General features: G+C 41.5%; 1 protein-coding gene across 11 annotated transcripts in view; it reads left to right on the top strand.

The window, feature by feature from the left end:
• The window catches only part of GLYR1 (glyoxylate reductase 1 homolog), a 36,153-nt gene extending 17,319 nt beyond the window's left edge, over positions 1-18,834 (top strand). For 2 of the 11 annotated variants that reach the window (XM_089540933.1, XM_089540939.1), the window contains 11 exons: positions 1,527-1,613; positions 2,666-2,722; positions 4,509-4,559; positions 4,665-4,738; positions 7,753-7,852; positions 9,609-9,701; positions 12,040-12,141; positions 12,568-12,730; positions 13,611-13,790; positions 14,559-14,683; positions 15,621-18,834. In XM_089540933.1, the coding sequence (XP_089397059.1) occupies positions 1,527-1,613; positions 2,666-2,722; positions 4,509-4,559; positions 4,665-4,738; positions 7,753-7,852; positions 9,609-9,701; positions 12,040-12,141; positions 12,568-12,730; positions 13,611-13,790; positions 14,559-14,683; positions 15,621-15,695 (1,107 nt within the window). In that variant the 3' untranslated portion in view covers positions 15,696-18,834. Of the gene's footprint in view, positions 1-1,526; positions 1,614-2,665; positions 2,723-4,508; positions 4,560-4,664; positions 4,739-7,752; positions 7,853-9,590; positions 9,704-12,039; positions 12,142-12,567; positions 12,731-13,610; positions 13,791-14,558; positions 14,684-15,620 lie in introns of all 11 variants that reach the window. The other 9 variants (XM_089540929.1, XM_089540938.1, XM_089540932.1 and 6 more) reach the window with 8 other exon arrangements.
• The last annotated feature ends 686 nt before the right edge of the window (positions 18,835-19,520 follow it).

Here is a 19,520-nt window from a genome sequence, read left to right as displayed (position 1 = left end):
AAAGTGGATACACTCTAAACTGTTTTATGGTAATGGAATCTGGTAATGCAAATAGATGAGGTGGCATTTATGTTACATGAGAAGGCAGAAGGGGGCATACATTACTGCTGATCCCACACATTCCTGCTCAGAAGTTAATTCTGCTAAATTCCATCAGTCTTGGGTAAGTTATGCCTAGGATTGCAGTCTACAGTCTCTAACATCTGCCTAGCAAATTATAAGGCTCTGGTTGTGTGGCCGACTATTCTTCTCTTTGTGTTGCTTTCTTGCAACTTTTAAATGAAAGTGATTTAAGATTTAAGCCTACTAATGCCTGGACTTTGCCCAGTAGAGGTTGGAACTGGAAGAACCAATACTTGCGGGGAAAATAAGAAGCTCAGAACAGCCAGTTGTTATCTGAATCACCCTTTTGTTGGACTAAGCTTCCACCATGCCAAATCAACTGTCTTCAATGATTAGACATGTTGCAAAAGTAATGGGAGTTCAATTGCAGCACATCTGGGAGGATTGGTCTAAATTATAATTTCTTGTCAAGGAGAGAAATACAACATGTTTACCTTTTGCTTTAAAAACAGTCTCTTAATTATGATGTGGTTGGAAGATAACGTAAGAATTAATGGTATGGTTAGGTGACATGTAGTGAGAATTAATCTGAATGGAGACTGCAGTCACGAAACCAGAAGGAGACTAGGACTTGGAAGGACAGCTGTGTAGAAATTAGACACAATCCTGAAGTGTAAAGATATATCATTGAATACTAAAGTTAGGACGGTCCATACTGTCTTATTTCCTGTTTCTGTGTATGCTTGTGAGAGCTGGACAGTGAAGAAACCAGTAGGAACAGGACTCATTTGAGATGTGGTGCTGGAGAAGTTCTAAGGATACTGTAGATGTAGACTGTTGAAAAGACAAATAAATGAGCCCTAGAGCAAAGCAGGTCCAAACTCCCTAGAAGCCATCTAACTAAACGGAGGCTGTTGTACTTTCGCCATATCATGAGATATCAATTTTTTTTAACATTGGTGAGGCAGGTTCATGTGCTTTCCCATTTTTCTCTGTTGTGCTGTTAATGCATGAGCAGTAAGGAATTCTCAGGGCAACTGCTATATGTTTTGCCTGTGACAGGCAGAAACACATGTCTGTAGCATAATTGCTAAATTAGAATTATATTTTTCCCCCAGCTCAAGCTTCATTGCATTGTTTACTGCAGACATACTGCTGCAAACCAATACCAAAATTCTGTTTCCCCAGCCCCTTTTCAATATTCTTTGAATGCTAATGTTGCTAAAGGAATTCCAGGTAGTCAGAGAATAAAGAGGAAACCGGGGCTTGGCTGAATGAGCATAGAAAGATGTTGTAAAAAGGAGTATCTTTGTCTTTGTTAATAGATATGTCTGTACTTCATGAGATTCCTAGCATAATTTTATGGCTGCAGTTCAAGTATCCCAAAGGCTTCCTGCACACAATAGTTTTTGGAACCTTGTCACTGAACTGATTTCTTGATCAGTCTTTTTCTTTCTCCACAGGACCTGACAATCCCTGAATCAAGCACAGTGAAGAGAATGATGACTGGCACCGTCGCTGGCTTTAAATGGCCACCAAGTGTAAGCGAGGTGATTTAAAACTTCACATTTTTCGCAGTCAAAGTGAGCAGCAGACAAACTGCTGTAATAGGAAGTATTAGGGCAGGAGTAAGAAAACAGTGTGGCTACATATGACCCCTAAACTCCACATTTGCGGCCACCAAAGCCTCTTGCCAGTCCCCTAAAGTCTTCCAATGTATGCATGTATATTTAAATTCCAAATAGTTTTTGGGAGGAATTTGCACCCAAATTATCCAAAAATAAAATCCCTTGCAGTTTAAACTCCACTGCCACAATGAACTCCCTGAAAGTACCTGTTTGGGCCCAGAATTGGATCATAATAGCCTATTTTATACAGAGCACAGTTCCTTAATAGAAGGCTTTATTCCTACATTCTTAGGGATCTGAGGAGGGGACCTTCTTCACTTCATTGCTCTTCCATTTTCAGTCTTCTCCTTGTCAGACCATAGCCTTCTACTAGTGATTCTTGCCCACCTCTTCCCATTTTCAACTCAGCATTCCTCTTTTGTCTGTCACCTTGATCCAAAGGGACTGAAACATGTACAGCGCAATCTGAAATGTAATTTCTCAGAGACAAATCACATTTTGTTCACTCTGTTTGCTGCTTAATAAATGTGATAGAAATTGTAGTTCAGAGATTATCGAATCAAGATGGGCTCTGTTTTTGAACTGGATAGTGCTTTTATAGGAGATGCTTTATGTGGAATCTATCCAGAGCAGTCATTTCCAAACATTCTTCCATAGGTTGCTGTGGGTGATTTTTAGCAAGCAGGCAATTTGATGTAATATGTGCAGAAAATTCATTTCAGATTCCAAGTTTTTTGTTAGGTGAGCTCCACAGCCTGTATCTACTAGAGTGTTAATTTTCACTTCTTAATTCATATTTCTTTACACATATCCTGTAGTAAGTAGGGAGATAAGCACAACTGTTCTCTGAAGGATTTCAAGAAACTTCATCAGAATCTAGAAGAGCTCTGGCTTAAATCAAAATGTGTATGGGGTCTCTTCAGATGTGAAGTTTGGTTGTCTTGGTTTCTCAGTTTGCCTCTTTGCTATTACAGCCTGTGAAAGATGGTGACCCGCATTTCCATCACTTCCTGCTTAGCCAGACAGAGAAGGTGAGCCATAGGTTTAGGTGATGAATTTATCTAGTGTCATCTTCAGGAGTTGAAGTCTCTGAAACAACTCTGATAAGCTTTGCTTTGGCATTCCTAGATGCAAATTCTTCCACAGCAGAGGCTCTGTCTCATCTTCAGATTTCCATAAGAAGCAGTCATTTGTAAAATATACAGTGGGTTGTGGAACAGTTGGCCTTCCAAATGTTTTGACCCAAAACTCCCATAGTCTCTTGCTATTGTCCTTGCTGACTGGGATGGATAGAAACTGTAGGCCAAGCCACTGGACCCCAAGTTGCCCACCCATAATATAAAGCAAAGAAGGGACTCTCCTGTCTGCAGGCCGAGTTCATTTTTCCCAGGCTCAGGATCCGGCCTATCAGGGACTCCGGGGTCAGCTCCTCCACAAAATCCCAACCCATCCTTTCTGGAGAGAGATCCATGCAGTGTATGTCCTTGGACTTGCAAGAGAATCTCTGGAGATCTCTGGAGATAGGATGGGTTTATCTTGCTCTTAGCTGGTGTTTGCAGGAGCTAGCTGAGATCCAGCTTGATACTCATCCAGTTTTGGGGACACTGATGGAAAATGAGTGGCCCCATATGAGAAGAAAAGAGTGGAATTGATTTTGCCTCTCAGCCAATGATGCCAGATATGTCCTGTGACTGTCAGCTGAGAACATATAGCTTCTCCTCCTTCGTAGTGGAAAAAAGGATGAGGTGTGATCCACCTGCCTCCCAGCTAGTACTTTAATGGAACCCTTGTAAGCACCAGCTGAGTGTACTTTGTTTTGCTTCCTCATCAGAAACAACTTGAAGGGTCATCAACAACCACCTTTCCAGCTGAAGAGGGGATGTGGGAGCAAAGCAAAGTGTTTTTGTTGGCACTCCCTGAACACTACTCCCCCATTCTGCACATGGGGCACTACAGCATACTAGAGCCTGGTTTCATAAAGATGCATCGGGTAGCAAAACTACCCAGCATTTCTGCTGAGAATCATATGACATCAGAGGGCATGGCCATACCCCTAGTGTCAGTTGACCCATAGATTGCTTGTGGTGGAATCCAATCCCATTCTCCAATCCTGAGACAAAATGTCATGGGCCAAGGGTAAAAGTATGGTCATAATGATTTGGGATGCTCAGAGTGGAGATTATCTAAAGCCAGAGGAAAAAGCAGCCTTTGAAAGCTTCTTTAAGGAGTAGTCCATAAGCCATCTGCAAGAAACAGGTTTGAGAAGTAGCTATTCACTGTTATTCCATGCAAGTATATTACTGCAGGTCAACTCAGTAGCTCCTGTTCTTTATTGACACAGTCTTAATCTTATATGGAAGTGCACAAGGTTGAAGGGGTCGAGTGTGGGATTAAAGGAGGGATTTTTGACCCTTGCAATAGAGGTGGGGGGGGGGGGAAAGTATTTTCTTGCACAGAAAGTCAATTTGGGGTGGAGGTCCTTGGCTGTTTAGAATGAGTCACCTCTTTCTGCAGAGTATGGCCCCATACAGACTGGCCAAAATAAAGCTGCTTCATGTCACTTTGGATGTAAGCTGTTTAAATGATGCATGCATCCTAAGAGTCCGGAAGCTGCACTAAAGCCATGATCCAGTGAGTGCAGCTTTGACGCAGCTTCTGGACTCTTAGGACACATGCATCATTTGAACAGCATACCTCCAAAGTGACCCAAAGCAGCTTTATTTTTGCCTGTCTGTAAGGGGCCAATGCGAGTCTATTCAGCCTGCATGAAAGAAGTTGTACGTACTCAAAATGTATTGTTTTTCTTTCCCCATGCAGCCAGCTGTTTGCTACCAGGCCATCACAAAGAAGCTGAAGGTGTGTGAAGAGGTACAGCAGACTTTGCTTTTGCCTGGCCTTTGTTGGTGTCTCAAGATTACTGCCTGTTTCTCTAGTGTACAATTACCTCTTGTGGGTGTGTTTTTTCTCTCCTAGGAAACCGGGTCCACATCCATTCAGGCAGCAGACAGCACAGCTATAAATGGCAGCATCACTCCTACAGACAAGAAGTAAGAGTCTGTTTGTTGAACTTTTTCCTTTCCTGTATTGTTTTTTTTCCTATGGCTGTCTTTTGACCGTGAGACTGCAGAGGTTTTCAAAATTGGACTGAGTCTCTTAAGAATGCTGATAGCCATGGAGGGGATTTTTGTTCCTATAGTTAAAAAAAGATACCTTTTCTAAGCTCTGAATGGCACCCAGTGACACAGTCATGGTTAATGGCAATAAGCCATTTTGTCCACTGATCTCTCACTTTGTGGTGAATCTAAGAGTGTATCCACACGGCACAGCATTTTGACAGCACTTTAACTGCCATGATGCTATCTTGGATTTTGTACTTTAGTGAAATGCCAGAGTGTTCTGATAGACCAGGCTGAACACCTCACCAAACTACAAATCTCAGGATTCTGTAGGATTGAGTTGTGGCAGTTAAAATGCTTATCAGATTGGTTTAATTCTGCAATGTGAATCCACTTGTACAATTCAAGGTGTACATATACATAATGCCCTAATAACGTGGCTTTGAGGCATCCATCTTCCCGATTTAATTATTGAATCAGAAAGTGTAAAGTTTAAACTAAAAAGCCTGCTCTGTGATTTTGTGCTAATCACTTTCTTCTAGCCTAACTCATTTCACAGGGTGGTTGTGTGGCTAAAATAGGAATACCACCCCCTATACATGCCCTTTGAGCATATTTGAGGAAGGTCAGAATACAACTGCGATCGTTTAAAAGTAACACAAAGCCTCCTGGGCATTTAAGGGAGTTTCCCTTCTGGATTGTTGAATGGTTTTTGAAATGTGAAAGTGTCTGTCACAGCACAGTGTTATGGTAAGAATCTTTTGGGCGTTGCCTCTGCTGTATGTTTGCCCAACCAAAATTTCAGCGCTCTTCATGTGACAAGGTCTGTTTAACCACTAACTCCAAACCACCAGAAGGAGGAGGGGGAAGAGATGGAGCGCTTGTACCTTCCAGAAGCAGCATTTTGTGACATTTGGGCCTTCTGGCGCTTCCTGCGCTTCCCTTCTCCTTTCTAGAGTGACAGGAGCCACAGTTTCACTTCCTGCCTTGCCCTCGGAAGCGATTTCCCTCCTACTCTGATGCAGAGGAGGCTGCAGCCTGTTTGGTATTGTAGCCTTCTGAGGATGGCAGTTTTTCAGGCTTGCTGAAAGGAAATTAAAATAACTATGAAGGCATTCAGGTAAATTCTTCCCCATGGTAACTCATAAGCTGACAAGTGCAGCTGGGGTGAATCCTGGCTGTGATGCCATTATAACTGTGGCCTGCCACAGTTCTTTCATGTTGGTTTACTTAAGCTTTGCAAGTGCAGCCAGCTGTGAGCTGAAAGAGCTGACATACAGGAAGCTAAAATGCTTAAGAATGTGCTTTGTTAGGATGAACTCAAAGAAGTCCCTGATAGCTTGGTCTTTGTTTCTGTCAGGTATCCACAAGCCTTGTAGCTGTTGTTACATTTTACTAGTAATTGAGTGCAGGCTCTTAACCACAACTGGTGTGCCCCACTTTGTTTGGTACTTGTTTAGATAAGGAATTATGGCCTTTAGCTGTGGCTTTCCTTGTCTCTAAACCTAGAAAGGCTACCAGTGTATGAATGGAAACAATGCCTTAGTCCCTTGTATAGGATCCAAAAAAGCAATGTCCAGACTTCTTTTTTGTCTGTGAATTGCGCACTAAGATACCAAATGTTCCACTGAGAGAAGTCATACCCCCTCATTCAGTCTTTGGATGCCAATAGTAGTTAGTTTGATGTGCTTGTTGCTGGCTGCAGAAGCTGCTCAGTGTTGTGGAATCTGAGATGGCAATAGTAGTAGATGTGTCTCAGAAGAAACATTAGTGGTCTGTAAAACAATTGGGGGAATAGAATTCAGCAAAATCACTACAGGATTCTGGGATATATTATTTTCACACGCAAGCATTTAATGATCAATGTTATGTGAATTGTTCACCTTAGTACAACAGCTACAGTCTGCTGACAGTAGTAGAAGCAGAGTTGCTCATGCAGCAATGTTGCATATTGTAGTTGTACATTGGTGATGCCACCCAGTTGTGCAATGTTGGTATTCTGCATGGCAGTTGTGTAGTGCTGGTATGGTATATCTCAGCTTGCGGATAATTTGTGCTGTGCTGAGAAGATACTGGATTTCAGCCACTGTGTCTTCATAATGTACAGGAGCAGGATTTCTATAGTATGTTCATAACAATCTTGTCTTTTGTAAGAGATTTGTTTTAAAAAAAATCAGTGCCTGTAAGCTTTTGTTATTGCACTGCTAGATCCTCAAAATAGTTTCTTCCAAATCACCTCATTTTATCCTCACAGCAGCCTGGTAAGGCAAATAGTCTGAGAGAGGGAGGTATCCATCGGGTTGTGAGCTTTCACGTGCAAACCCAAGACATTTTTTACTGTACTGTGCTAAGCCATTTGTGCACTGCCTGTGACAACTTGTCTGTAATATGGGTCTCCTTATAATTGTTCTTCAAGGAGAAGGATTCCATACCTTTGTAAGCAGAAAGACATGCCTCAGGTTGCCTGCTTGTATGTGTTACTTGAATGATACTTTATACTCTATTTGAACCTATACTTTGTATTGTTCCCTTGAGAAGATTAGGTCTCTTGTACTAAAGCCCTAAAACACAGCATCCCATGGCTCACCTGTGTTGCATGAAGCTGGAACCTTGGGAAGGAGGGAGGAGCTCCTGCCATGAAGAAATGCCAGCCATCCTTAAATAATAAAATTAAATAAATTGTTTATTTATAGACCGCTTTTCCGATAGATCAAAGCGGTTTACAGTCAAAGGAATGAATATGCTAAAAAATAAAATAGCACATTAAGACATAAATTAGCATACATCATACGTTTTAAAAACCAGAACATTATCTAAAACATACATTCAAAGATCTTAAAAACATGGGTATATATAGATCGTAGTCAATAGGAGAAGGCTTTTATTACCCTCATGTGCCCTTCCTACACAGACTTCCAGTAACAACATTTTCCTCTCCCACCTAGGATAGGGTTCCTTGGCCTTGGCCTGATGGGAAGTGGCATCGTGTCCAACTTACTAAAAATGGGTCATACTGTTACAGTCTGGAACCGGACTGCTGAAAAGGTGAGTTTCTCCTCTAGAAAAGGTGAGTTGATGTCAAACAGTGTACCAGAGCTACTTGGAACTGGAGCAGGCAGACAAGGTTCTTGGTTCTTTTTAAATAATAATAACAACAACAACTATTATTATTATTATTATTATTATTATTATTATTATTATTTATTAAAGCCCAGATCCTCCAAATGGTGCCAGATGCAAAATGCTCAAGATGTCTTTATTTCAGTTACTATAGCAAGGAGGATTCGAATAGGTCAGTTGCTATTGCTAGTGTTCAACAAATAGTAACAGGAGACATTTGTCAGACTTCTGTAAATTGCTCAGGTTTCCTACAAGTTGAGTCTCTCTTATCAGAAATTCTGAAATCCGAAATATTCCCAAAACCAAACTTTTTTTCATGGGTGGCTTAAATAGTGATACGTTTGATTTCTGATGGTTTAGTGCACACAAACTTTGTTTCATGCACAAAATTATTTTAAAATATTGTATAAAATTGCCTTCAGGCTATGTGTATAAGGTGTATATGAAACAATTTTTGTGTTTAGACTTGGGTCCCATCTCATTAGGTACATGTATGGAAATACAGGTATTCCAAAATAAATTTTAAAAACCTGAAATCCCAAGTACTTCAGGTCTCAAGTATTTCAATTAAGAGAGACTCTGTAGTACATCCCAATCTATCTTCTAACCACTCCTGACCTAGGCAGAGCTTTGGATTTCAGAGACTTAGTCATAATACTTTGGTAACTTTTGAGTTGTTGACCTCAGATCAAGAGAACATCCCAAACTCTGGCTTCCTTGTTTAGCGAAATGTGAGATAAGAGGAGCCAGTTAGCCAAAAACCTTAGCTGTTCTACCAGTCACATTCAAAATAACTGTTTGAGATATGCATGCATTTTGAGCTCTCTTACTGCTTTGGCTGTACCAGGTTAATTTATCGTACCAGACTATAGTAGCTATGGTAACATTTTTCTTCCCTCTGCTTCATCTTTTTGTTCCAAATATGTGCTATTCTTGTGGCTGGTAACAGAAGCTCTGCCTTCTGAGCACTACTAGAACAGCTTTGATCTCATTAGTTCAGTACCAATTTTTTGGCAAATAATGAATATCCCACAGATTTTCATGTGTGGTGTGGTGTGGGAGAGGATATCCATCTCCTATCCTTAAAGTTCTGCTGAGCTCTGAGGAGATTTGATTACAAGGGCTGGGCAAGGCATGGGTTGAAATAGATTGCATTCTGCTAAGATATCCATGCTTCACAGCTTGGTATCAGTGCCACCACTTTGCCAGTCAAGACTGTTGTGATGGTGAATTGGTCTCATTGTTCACAGGAGAATGACAGAAGCTAGTGTCAAGAATCGTGTCCTGTAGCCACCCTACCAGAAGGAAGCAGGTTGTTTTCTTCCAACATTAGTAAGATAAGAGTTAACCTCTAACATTCTGAATTTTAGCTCTGACCTGGAGCTGCTGCTGGCCATGGCTACAGTTAGATGGTCAAGGGGTCCGTGGGCTTAACAAGCTTTTGCGGAACCATAGAGAAAGGAACACAGTGGCTTGAAAGCCACTAGTCAGAGGAAAATGGTGATCTCTACAGAGAAGATACAGTCTTTAGATTAATGTGACATACATTCATCCCAAAAAACAAAGCTCTGTTTCAAAATATCTCTGGTAGAACAAAGACTTGAGTAGGCCTGCTTTGTTCAGTGGTTTCCATTTCTCACATCTGGGTCTGTGACTTTTGCAGTGTGATTTGTTCATCCAGGAGGGGGCAAGGTTAGGAAGAACCCCCGCTGAAGTTGTCTCGACCTGTGACATCACTTTCGCCTGCGTATCCGACCCAAAGGCAGCCAAGGATGTAAGGATTATCTCTTTTCTCGGCCCTGCAGCCTCTGTGTACATTTTCCTTTTCACAGCTGACTTGTCCTGTGCTGCCCAAAACTGTTCTATCTAAACCTTGGTTCCAGATGAATGATCCTTCTAAAGATCCCAGATGATTAGCTTTGTGACTCTTTCATGATAGGCTGTGAAGGTACAGAAATTAAATTCCTGCTTTTAAACAAGAAAACATCCTAGCAGAGCAAATCATTGTAGAATATAAGGGTTGTCCATTAGCATCTTGGCTTTAGAATGTTTATATTGTAGACCTAGGTTTATAAGTGTCTTTTGCCCAGTTTCCTTTGGGAACATGAAAGGGGAAGTTGGTTTGTGTCAGGCCGCCTTGTGATGCTATGAGAAAAGCTGAATTGAAACACCGAGCCACGATATTGGAGGCATCCTCCATTCTCTGTCCCTGGGAGGAGTGAGGGACCATGCAGCATACTTAGGCTTGGTCTTACTTTCAGCAGGTAAATACTTCTCCCTTGGCGAGAGTCTAATATGCTAGGATTCCTTCATAGCAGTAACAAAGGGATGTGGAAGGGAGGGGAAGCATACTGTTATCCAGGAACCCTGCTCTCACTGGGAAAAGTGTGTGGTGTGACTTCGGAGTAATATTACCTGAGTTAGGAGGAGGCCAGAATACATCTCTGACCAGATGACCAGAATACATCTCTGGGTCACCATTGGATTGAGATATATAGCCTTGTGTGCAGGCTGTTGTCTCAGTTTGTGTGGCAGTTTCCTACAGGCTGAGGTTTAACATGCTTTACATAATTTTTATTTTTATTTTACTTCACAACAGTAAATGCTGTGAAAGATCCTTATTCTTATTTTACAGTTGAGAAACAGAGGATGAGACCATCAGGAGATGGAGCTTAAATCTTGGTTTCATGACTAAGTGCAAACTTTTGAGTTCTCCCAGTATTTCTTCAGCACATTAGAAGTAAACTGAAGCAGGCAGAGGAGAAAAGCTGTCTGATTATGAAGCCAGAGTCTGCATTTAGTTACTCTTTTAAGATAGACTGTAGGAGGAGGTAGTAGACATTCAGATTAAGCTCTGCTAGCTGTTACATTGGTTTTAATTTGTGCTCAGGGTTGTCCAGCTGTTTTAGGATCTCTCCATCTTTGTGTGAAGCACACCAGTCCTACAAGGTTTTTATAGCTTTAATGGCTGCAGGAGTAGATATATTAGTTTGTGATAAATTCAGAACTAGGGAAGAAAGGAAGGGTGGAAGAATGGGGTCTTTAAATCTAGAGTTGTAAGTCAAAAAGACAACATTTCAAGGCTGTTCAGTGCTTTGTAAATTCTCAAGACATTTGGCAGCAATGGTGAAAGCATGGACACAACTGGGTGTGATTTTTTTAAATGGGTGTTTAGGCTTCAGAGTCCTCCCCATTTATTTATTATTTATTATTTATTTTATTTTTATCCTGCCTTTCTTCCAAAAAGGGACATAAGGCGGGACCCATAACTTGAGCAAGATGAGTGCATAATCCAAAATCAAGTTTATGCAGTAGCTTAAGTAAATTAAGTATGACTATGGAATTGATTTGAGCCGGATATAGAGGAAATAGAAAGCTGTCTTTATACCAGGTCATGCTATTTGTTCATCTAGCCTACTGTTGTCTGTTGTAACTGGCAACTTGTCTCTGGTAAGAAGCCTTTGCCATCATCCCCTATCTGATCCCATTTGTTTCCTTGTTTATTTTTAGATGTCATTCTCTATCCACAGTAGCTGCCCCATTTAACAGTCTGGTAGCATAAGTACTTGTTAGTCAAAACTCTCTGGTGTTAACATAATGAACAAACTCTTTCTCTGCAACTAGTATGTGTAAAACATCCACTAACACAGGGATGGCAACTCAGCAGCTACATGCAAACCCTGAATCTGTTTGCAGCCCACCAGGCAAAATGCAGCAATTTGATTTAAAAGCAACATATATAGTAAGTATGGACTTTGTTTCAAAATTAGTTGGAATTCATAGGAGCAAAGCTATCAACGTAGAAACAAGGTACACACTACCATATGTCTTGTTTTAAAGCTAAACTGTAGCTTTTGTACCCGATTTCCCATTAACAAGGATTTCAGTTCCTGGTGGGATTGGAGCAGACCAGTGTGGTCCCTAGCCATGGAAGTGGGTCACTCCTGCACTTCAAATATTGAACAGCTCTGTTCTCTGTATAGTTAATGCTGATGCTACATAGCAGTTGGATATTTTAGTGAGAGGATGTCAGTGGAGGCTGCTTTGGCATTGGGAAGGGTAACTTGTCTTTGCAGACACCCTATTGCTTTACCGCTCTTCTGTTCCCACAGCTGGTGCTTGGTCCTAGTGGGGTACTCCAGGGTATACGTCCAGGGAAGTGCTACGTGGACATGTCAACTGTTGATGCAGACACTGTTACAGAACTGGCCCAGGTAACCACCATGGACTGAATGGCGTCAAAATGCTGGAGTAGGCCAGGCAGCACTTGTCAGTGGTGCTGGGTATGGCCATGTTCTTGTTCTGCTATCCCCAAGATGTTTCCCATCCATGCATTAGCAGTTAAGGCCCAAATCCAGTTAAATCAGTTCCATTAAATGAATAGACCTTATGTAAGTGCTAACAAATTTCCGTTCATATAGTTGGGACTAGCAATTGGATTTAGGCCATACAGTATTTTTAAATCCTGTTAGTTCAAAGCATCTTGAGCAGTGGCTGGTGGGAGTTCATCAGTGTTCCTGTACAGTAATACATTTTTTCCTCAAGATGGTAATGTGATACAGCTTTTAAAAAGAAAATCTTTGTTGATAACAACTTCTGTGTGTGAATGAGCAGGACATTTCTCCTCCTGTTCCTTTTAGGTGATTGTATCCAGAGGTGGTCGCTTTCTGGAGGCACCAGTTTCAGGGAACCAACAGTTGTCTAATGATGGGATGTTGGTGATACTAGCGGCTGGAGACAGAGGTTTATACGAAGACTGCAGTAGTTGTTTCCAGGCAATGGGAAAGACCTCTTTTTTTCTAGGTAAAACTCCCACTTCTGTTCTGAAAAGAACTATAATAGTGTGATCATAGGCAGAGGTAGTCTACATCCACTGATGCCTACCCAGAATAGGCTTAAGCAGTAAGTATTCTCATATTAAATAAATCTCCACATTTTTAAAAAGTTGGAATACTGAAAGAAATCAGCATACTGTTTTTGGACCAAAACATCTGAACTAGGTTCCAGGGCCCAAAATATATCACAGATACAGTCTAGAGTAAAAAGGATTTGAGAAGCAGACAGTCACACATTTATCTCAAGTAAGATGGGGAACATACAAATCCATGGATGCTATGTTTCTGGTTCTGGGATATATGTTCTGGAATGATCTAAAACTATTGTGGGAGAGAGATCTGGCTAGTTTTCCACAGTTTTATTTCACTGCCCTCTTGGGATCGTGTTCTCATCTACTAAAAATCTCTGCCAGATGAATAATGAGGTTTAATGATCTTTAATGCAAATGTTGAGAATGTTGCATGCTTAATTGGGCAGCGTGACACTGTTTGCTGCATTGTTGATGAATTCTCCTGATACTCTTAACTACAGACCTTGCTAGTTTGGGATGATGGTAGTATAATCCTATACATTTAGAAGATGCTAGATGGGGGCAGATAACTGTAGTTGCTTAGAACCAGTAAGGTACTACAATTCAGAAGAGAATGATGAAGAAACTACAGACATTTTGTAAGTGATTATTCTTCCCCTCCTTTAGTGTTTGGGATAAGGGCTTGAAAGAAGGAGGACTTCAAGGGATGTGCCCCTCTACTTACAGAATGAATAGTAGATGCTGTTTGACATAAGGTGTATGTCCTTACTTCATTCTTCCATTGGGCTGGCCAACAATGTGTGTGTTTTCTTCCAGGGGAAGTGGGCAATGCTGCCAAGATGATGCTCATCGTCAACATGGTCCAAGGGAGCTTCATGGCCACAATAGCAGAAGGACTGACTCTGGCTCAAGTGACTGGTCAGTCACAGCAGACCCTTCTGGATATCCTCAATCAGGGGCAGCTTGCCAGCATCTTCCTGGACCAGAAGTGCCAAAGTAAAGCTCTTCTCCCCCCCCCCCCCCCCCATTCTCCTTTGATACAAAGAGGCATTAAGTCTTTAAATGTCAAATATTTAAAGGGGTGGGAGAAGAGGTGGAATAGATATTGCCTCCGAAGTTTCATGAAGCCACACTTTCCTTTCTAGTGCATGGTGAATTTGTTGCAGTGAGAGATATTCAGCTCTTCTATAGCCACGCAAAGGATATTATTTGTGGGGCTGTACTGGCTGTACATACCGTATATACTCGACTATAAGTCAATCTCGTGTACAAGTCTAGGGCAGGTTTTGGGGCCATAGTTATGGATTTTGATATGACCCGTGGATAAGTCAAGGGTTAAACTTAGGGACATGTAATGGCAGATGTAAAGGACGAAGTAAAGGAAAACAATGCCAAAGGACTGACAACATTCCAGCAGGGATAACTATTTGTGCTGAATGGATGAGAGAGGAGAAGGGGGCCAGTCCTTCAGAGCATGTGTGTGTGTGTGTGTGTGTGTGTGAGAGACTTAAAATACAGTACTTACATTGACTCATGAATAAATCGACTCAGGTTTTTTTTATTTGAATCAATTTTTGACCTAAATTTCTAGACTTATACATGAGTATATACAGTACTTGTTAATTGGGCAGTCTCTGGAGCTAGGCCTTTAAATGCTAGAACTCACGGAGGGACAAGGTGGCATCACAGCTCAGTTGTAAAACGTGCTGCATTCAGAAGGTCTCCAAATTTGAAGTACCTTGGATTTTCTCTCTTCTTTTCTAGATATCTTGCAAGGAAATTTTAAACCAGACTTCTACCTGAAATACATCCAGAAAGATCTCAGATTAGCCATTGCACTAGGTGATTCTGTTAACCATCCAACTCCCATGGCAGCTGCAGCCAATGAGGTATGTCTTGTCTAATCTCATTTCTGTTTTTGAGACTACCTTTCCAGGTGTTTTATATCCAGCCTCTGTTGAAAAATCTCCAAAGACGGTGACTCCACTATCCTCCTTATGTTTAGGTGGAATCTCTTTCCCTGTAGCTTGTATCTATTGCAGCTTGCATCTACAGATGGCTAGTCTGCCAATACAGTAGGCTCACTGTACCTTTGTTTCTGTTAACTGCAACACACACTACCAGTTCAGAGCATTTCCCTTCACCATGGCACTAGCACCTAGGGCATTTACAGAATTTACAATAGGATCTGTAGCAGCATTGAGACTACAGGGAATACATATACAGTACATACATTCCATCACAGTGACTCATTCACTTTGAAGCCCTCATGGATGTATGGGAAGGGACATATTTCCCCTTCTCCAGACAGAATGCAAAATATTAGTATTTTAATGGAAAGTTTTAGGTGTTTTACATGGCATAGCTACAGTACAATACTCTTGGGGCTGATATCAGCAGGCTAAGGCCTGTTACAGATTGCCAAAATAAAACTGCTTTGGGTCTCTTTGGAGGTATGCTGTTTAAACTATGCATGGGTCCTAAGAGTCCGGAAGTCACGCCAAAGCCACACTCCATTCCTAAGCACTGGAGGGCAGCTTTGGTGCAGCTTCCGGATTCTTAGGATGCATGCATCATTTAAACAGCATACCTCCAAAGAGACCCGAAGCAGCTTTATTTTGGCAGTCTGTAACAGGCCTTAGTTTACATAGCTATACACAGATCCTGGCTGGGGGGGCACCCATTAAAACCATAGCTATGCCTGAAGGGAGGGTTTTTAGATGTTACTGAGGGTGTTTTATATTCTACTGGGAAACTGCTAAATATTAGAATAATACTGTTCCTTTCTGATGTGACTAATCTCTTACCGTCTTGTCTCTCCTTCAGGTCTACAAACGGGCAAAAGCATTGGACCAATCTGACAATGATATGTCTGCTGTGTACAGGGCCTACATCCACTAGGCATCCCATTCTTATTGTTAATACTATGATTATTGATGATGATGAATACTGGGTTTTAACTCTGGACCAGTCCATCTCTGTCTGTCTGTCTTTCTCTTCCACCCCCCACCCCTACCACTCCTTTTCTTTTTTTAATACAAAAACTGAGATCTGCCACCTGGGCAGTTGTTACAGCCAAGAGGGCAGTCGCTGCAGCAAACCTTCCTGTGCCAGCAATAGAAAAGGTTGGACCCTTAACCATCTTGACAACAAGTCTGTGTCACCCGTTGAGAGTCATGGAAAGAAATTGGTGACAGGCGACTCTTGCCAGAAAAACTGCTGCTTGGCCTTATACTGGTTCTTGTTCATATGAGTGTCCCCAAAGTTTTCTTTTAATTGTTTTCTAACTGCTGTTTCACTTTTTTGCGGTGGGTAATGTATACGTTGGCCTCTCTTGTGCATTAGGGACAGTTGAAAAATTAGAGGATGTCCTACCTACCTGTAAACTTTTATGGCTATAGACTTGGATTGGGATCGTAACCTGGCTCCTGTGGGCTTTTCCTGAGAGGAAACGGTGATGGCACTAATATCAGTACAGGGTTGATGGGTGGGTTCTTCACTTCATCAACTCATTGCTACTGTGTTTTAGAATAAAAACTGACTCCATCCACCCATCCATGCCATTGCCCATAGAAAGAATGAAGTAGCCTGTATATTTTTAAGATGTATGGGTTTTACATCCAGCTGGCATGCCCACCAGTTACACACCTGTTGTTTTGTGCTTGTCAGGGTTTGCAGACTTGGGTTCTTCCAGTGTTGCTTAGATTAGCTATAGGGGAAGAAATAGAAAATGAAAGAGCTTGGCTTTCAGAAGCCCCAAACGAAAACCTCAGAATATTTTTGTCACGTAAAGTGGAGGAGAAGTACCTGTTTCACAGCATAGAGGGTAGCATTCACCAGCAAACTCTTTGTGTGAGTGTTTGAATGGTGAATTTGTCAATATCCCCGAAAGCGGATCAATCAGGGATACCTGTGTTTCATACTGCGTAAAGTATGAGAAATGGCTCCAACTGGTGATACCTTTACAATACTCATCCCATAGTAATTGAAGCAAAATCCTCAAGAGTTCCTTTTGAACAACTTTGTGATTGCTCCATAAAAGCAAGCTTTTTGAACCCAATAGATCTTGATAACATACTTGGCTAACAAAACAACCGGTGGCACACTGAGCAATGTCACTTTTCCCCAATTGGCCCTTTAATTTTTAAAATGGATTGTGAAGGTATGAAGAGGTAGTGGGGTACAAACAGCAAAGAAGGTTCATACCTGCAACATTACAAAGATTTTTGAAATTCTGATGCTTCTGCTTTTAGAGCTCAAATCAGTATTACTCTTTGGAGAGACTCCTTTATGCACCCCAAGAAAGTCTCTGTGATGTGCGGTTGGGAAGATGAAACACCCTCCCAGTTTGTGAGTTGGATTTCACACTTGAGGAGGCGGCTACATACATAGAACTGGCCTGTACAATCTTGATTTTGTGGCACACATATTTCTTAGATCAGATCTACAAACGTTGGGCTCTGTGTGTTTAGGCCCTCGTGGGAAATTTAACCTTCAGCAGATGAGATGAGCAATGAGGGTGTGCTGGGCGTATTCAGAATACAAGCAGAAGACTTGGTGTTTGTTTTGTGTTTGAAACTCCAGGAATGGGATAATCCATTTTGTGTTCTAGTTCTGTTAGGAACACATGTTTCTCAGGTGCTTTGCTTTCTGAGATATGGATAATCCTCATGGAAAAGAAACAAACCAGTTTAGCCTAGGTACCTCGAGATAACACTGCTTTGTCTGGTCCAACCAGATAACACCCAGATGCTTAGGACTACAAAACTTATTGTTCCCACCTAGTGAAGTGAAGGGAGTTGTAGCCAGTGACAGCTTGCAGAAGGCTGCTCTTACTGCCTCAAATAGCCATTATAGTTGCTTTTTTCTACACTCAGATTCATTGTTACTGAACATTGTAATTGTATTGACCTGTACTTCCAGTTGGATCTTGCAAGGACTGCTAGGGTGTCTCGGATACAGCAGGTGTGTCTGGGGGCATTAGAGGTAACTTTTCAGCCCTTTGTGCAGGCGTTTAATATTTGCCAAGGCTCATGAGTTGCTCTCCCGAAACATGTCTGGAGTTTGCTAAAGGAACAACTTCTTAATTTATGAAAACTGCACCGAGATAACTATTTGCCTTCAAGCAAAAAACCCGAAACCGGGCTGGGAATGGAGGTAATAAGAGAACGTTAACGTCTTCCAATAAAGGCCTATATTGTGGATTGTTTGGCAACGGGGGAAAAGATCTGCTAAAGGGTGTGGTCCTTGCTGTAGGGCTGCAGTTATCGAAACACCAAGGAAGAGTAAGGGCATGCTGAGATAGAAACCAAGGCTGTGGCAAGTACTGGACTATCTCAGATGCCGCTTTGAGATAGCCTTGTTTTCCTTGTTGGTAGCGAAACAGTAAGAGTGCGTAGTGCCTTAAAATTTTATTATGGCATAAGCTCTCGTGGTTCAGAATAGGGCTCTGCCCTCATAGGTTTTATACCACAATATATCTTAGTTTTTAAGGATGCCCAGGATTCCTCATTCAACACTATGGAGTCTCTCTCATAGCTCCAGGAGCCACCTTTCCTTCAAAATCTTTGTACGGATCTCTTCAAATCCCAGTCGGCGTTGGTGCAGGAGGGGAAGCATGGATTGCAGGAGAGTATAATGGAACTGGCTTTAGTCTTTGTTGTCTTAATATTGTTGAGAAGACTGTAAAGTTCCTTTTTAACGGGGATTTCTGTTTTAGCGATTGCTTTTTTTTTTTTGTTCCCTCCTTTTTAAAGAGAATAAAAAAAACATGTGACACTTGTGGAAAGCTTGTAAGAAAAAAAAGCAGTTTTCTTTCAAACCCTTCTTCGATGACCGATCTATAGGTAATTAAGGTTGTGAATTTTTATTTTGCCTTGTTTTTAATTAACGTTTGTCATTCAGAATAGGACGTGTGGTGATGATTAAATGGCAAAAACAGAAGAAATGATTTCTTTTTTCCTTGTGCAATTAACAAAGCTACTGGCAAAAGAAATAAAACCTTTCTTGGTAACACAACGTTACTTGAGCGTTCCTAAAACCTCTCACGTTATTTCTTGTACTATTAACACCAGAGGCATAGCTTGCATGGTTTACCATTTCCTAGTAGCCACGTTTTATCGATCGTCTCCTGTTTCTTTCCTTCCGTTGTAAAATTCATTTCGAGATGTGAGTACCGGCTCACATCTCACAACTCAGTACTCATAGGCCCCATACAGACAGGCCAAAATAAAGCTGCTTCCAGTCATGTTGGAGGTAGGCTGTTTAAATGATGCAGGCATACTAAGAGTCCAGAAGCTGCTCCAAAGCTGCGCTCCGGTCCTTAGGACTGGATCATGCCTTTGGCACAGCTTCCGGACTCTTACTACGTATGTATAATTTAAACAGCATACCTCCAAAGTGACCCGAAGCAGCTTTATTTTGGCCTGTCTGTTCCAAGGGATCTTTACGTGGATCTTTACTTTTACATTAAGATGACTCTTGGAATTATTTCCCAGTTTGCTGCTCTTCGCAGACAGTTTGTTGAGTTACTTAACTATGTGTTTGAGCAACGATCATTAGATCAATATAACGCCGTTGTCAATACACCCATTTAGTGTAATTTCTTATTGTTGCGTGACTTCAAGTGGCTTCCTATGTACGGCGACCCTAAGGCAAAGCTATCCCGGCGTTTTCTTGGCAGGATTAGTCCAGAGGAGGTCTGCCATTGCAAATAATTCACACGTT

This window comes from Sceloporus occidentalis, unplaced genomic scaffold, assembly GCF_023333645.1.
Source record: "Sceloporus occidentalis isolate IW3139 unplaced genomic scaffold, rSceOcc1.0.p SCAF_10, whole genome shotgun sequence".
NCBI lineage: Eukaryota > Metazoa > Chordata > Lepidosauria > Squamata > Phrynosomatidae > Sceloporus > Sceloporus occidentalis.
Note: the sequence above shows the minus strand (reverse complement) of the source record. Positions and strands in the feature narration are given on the sequence as shown.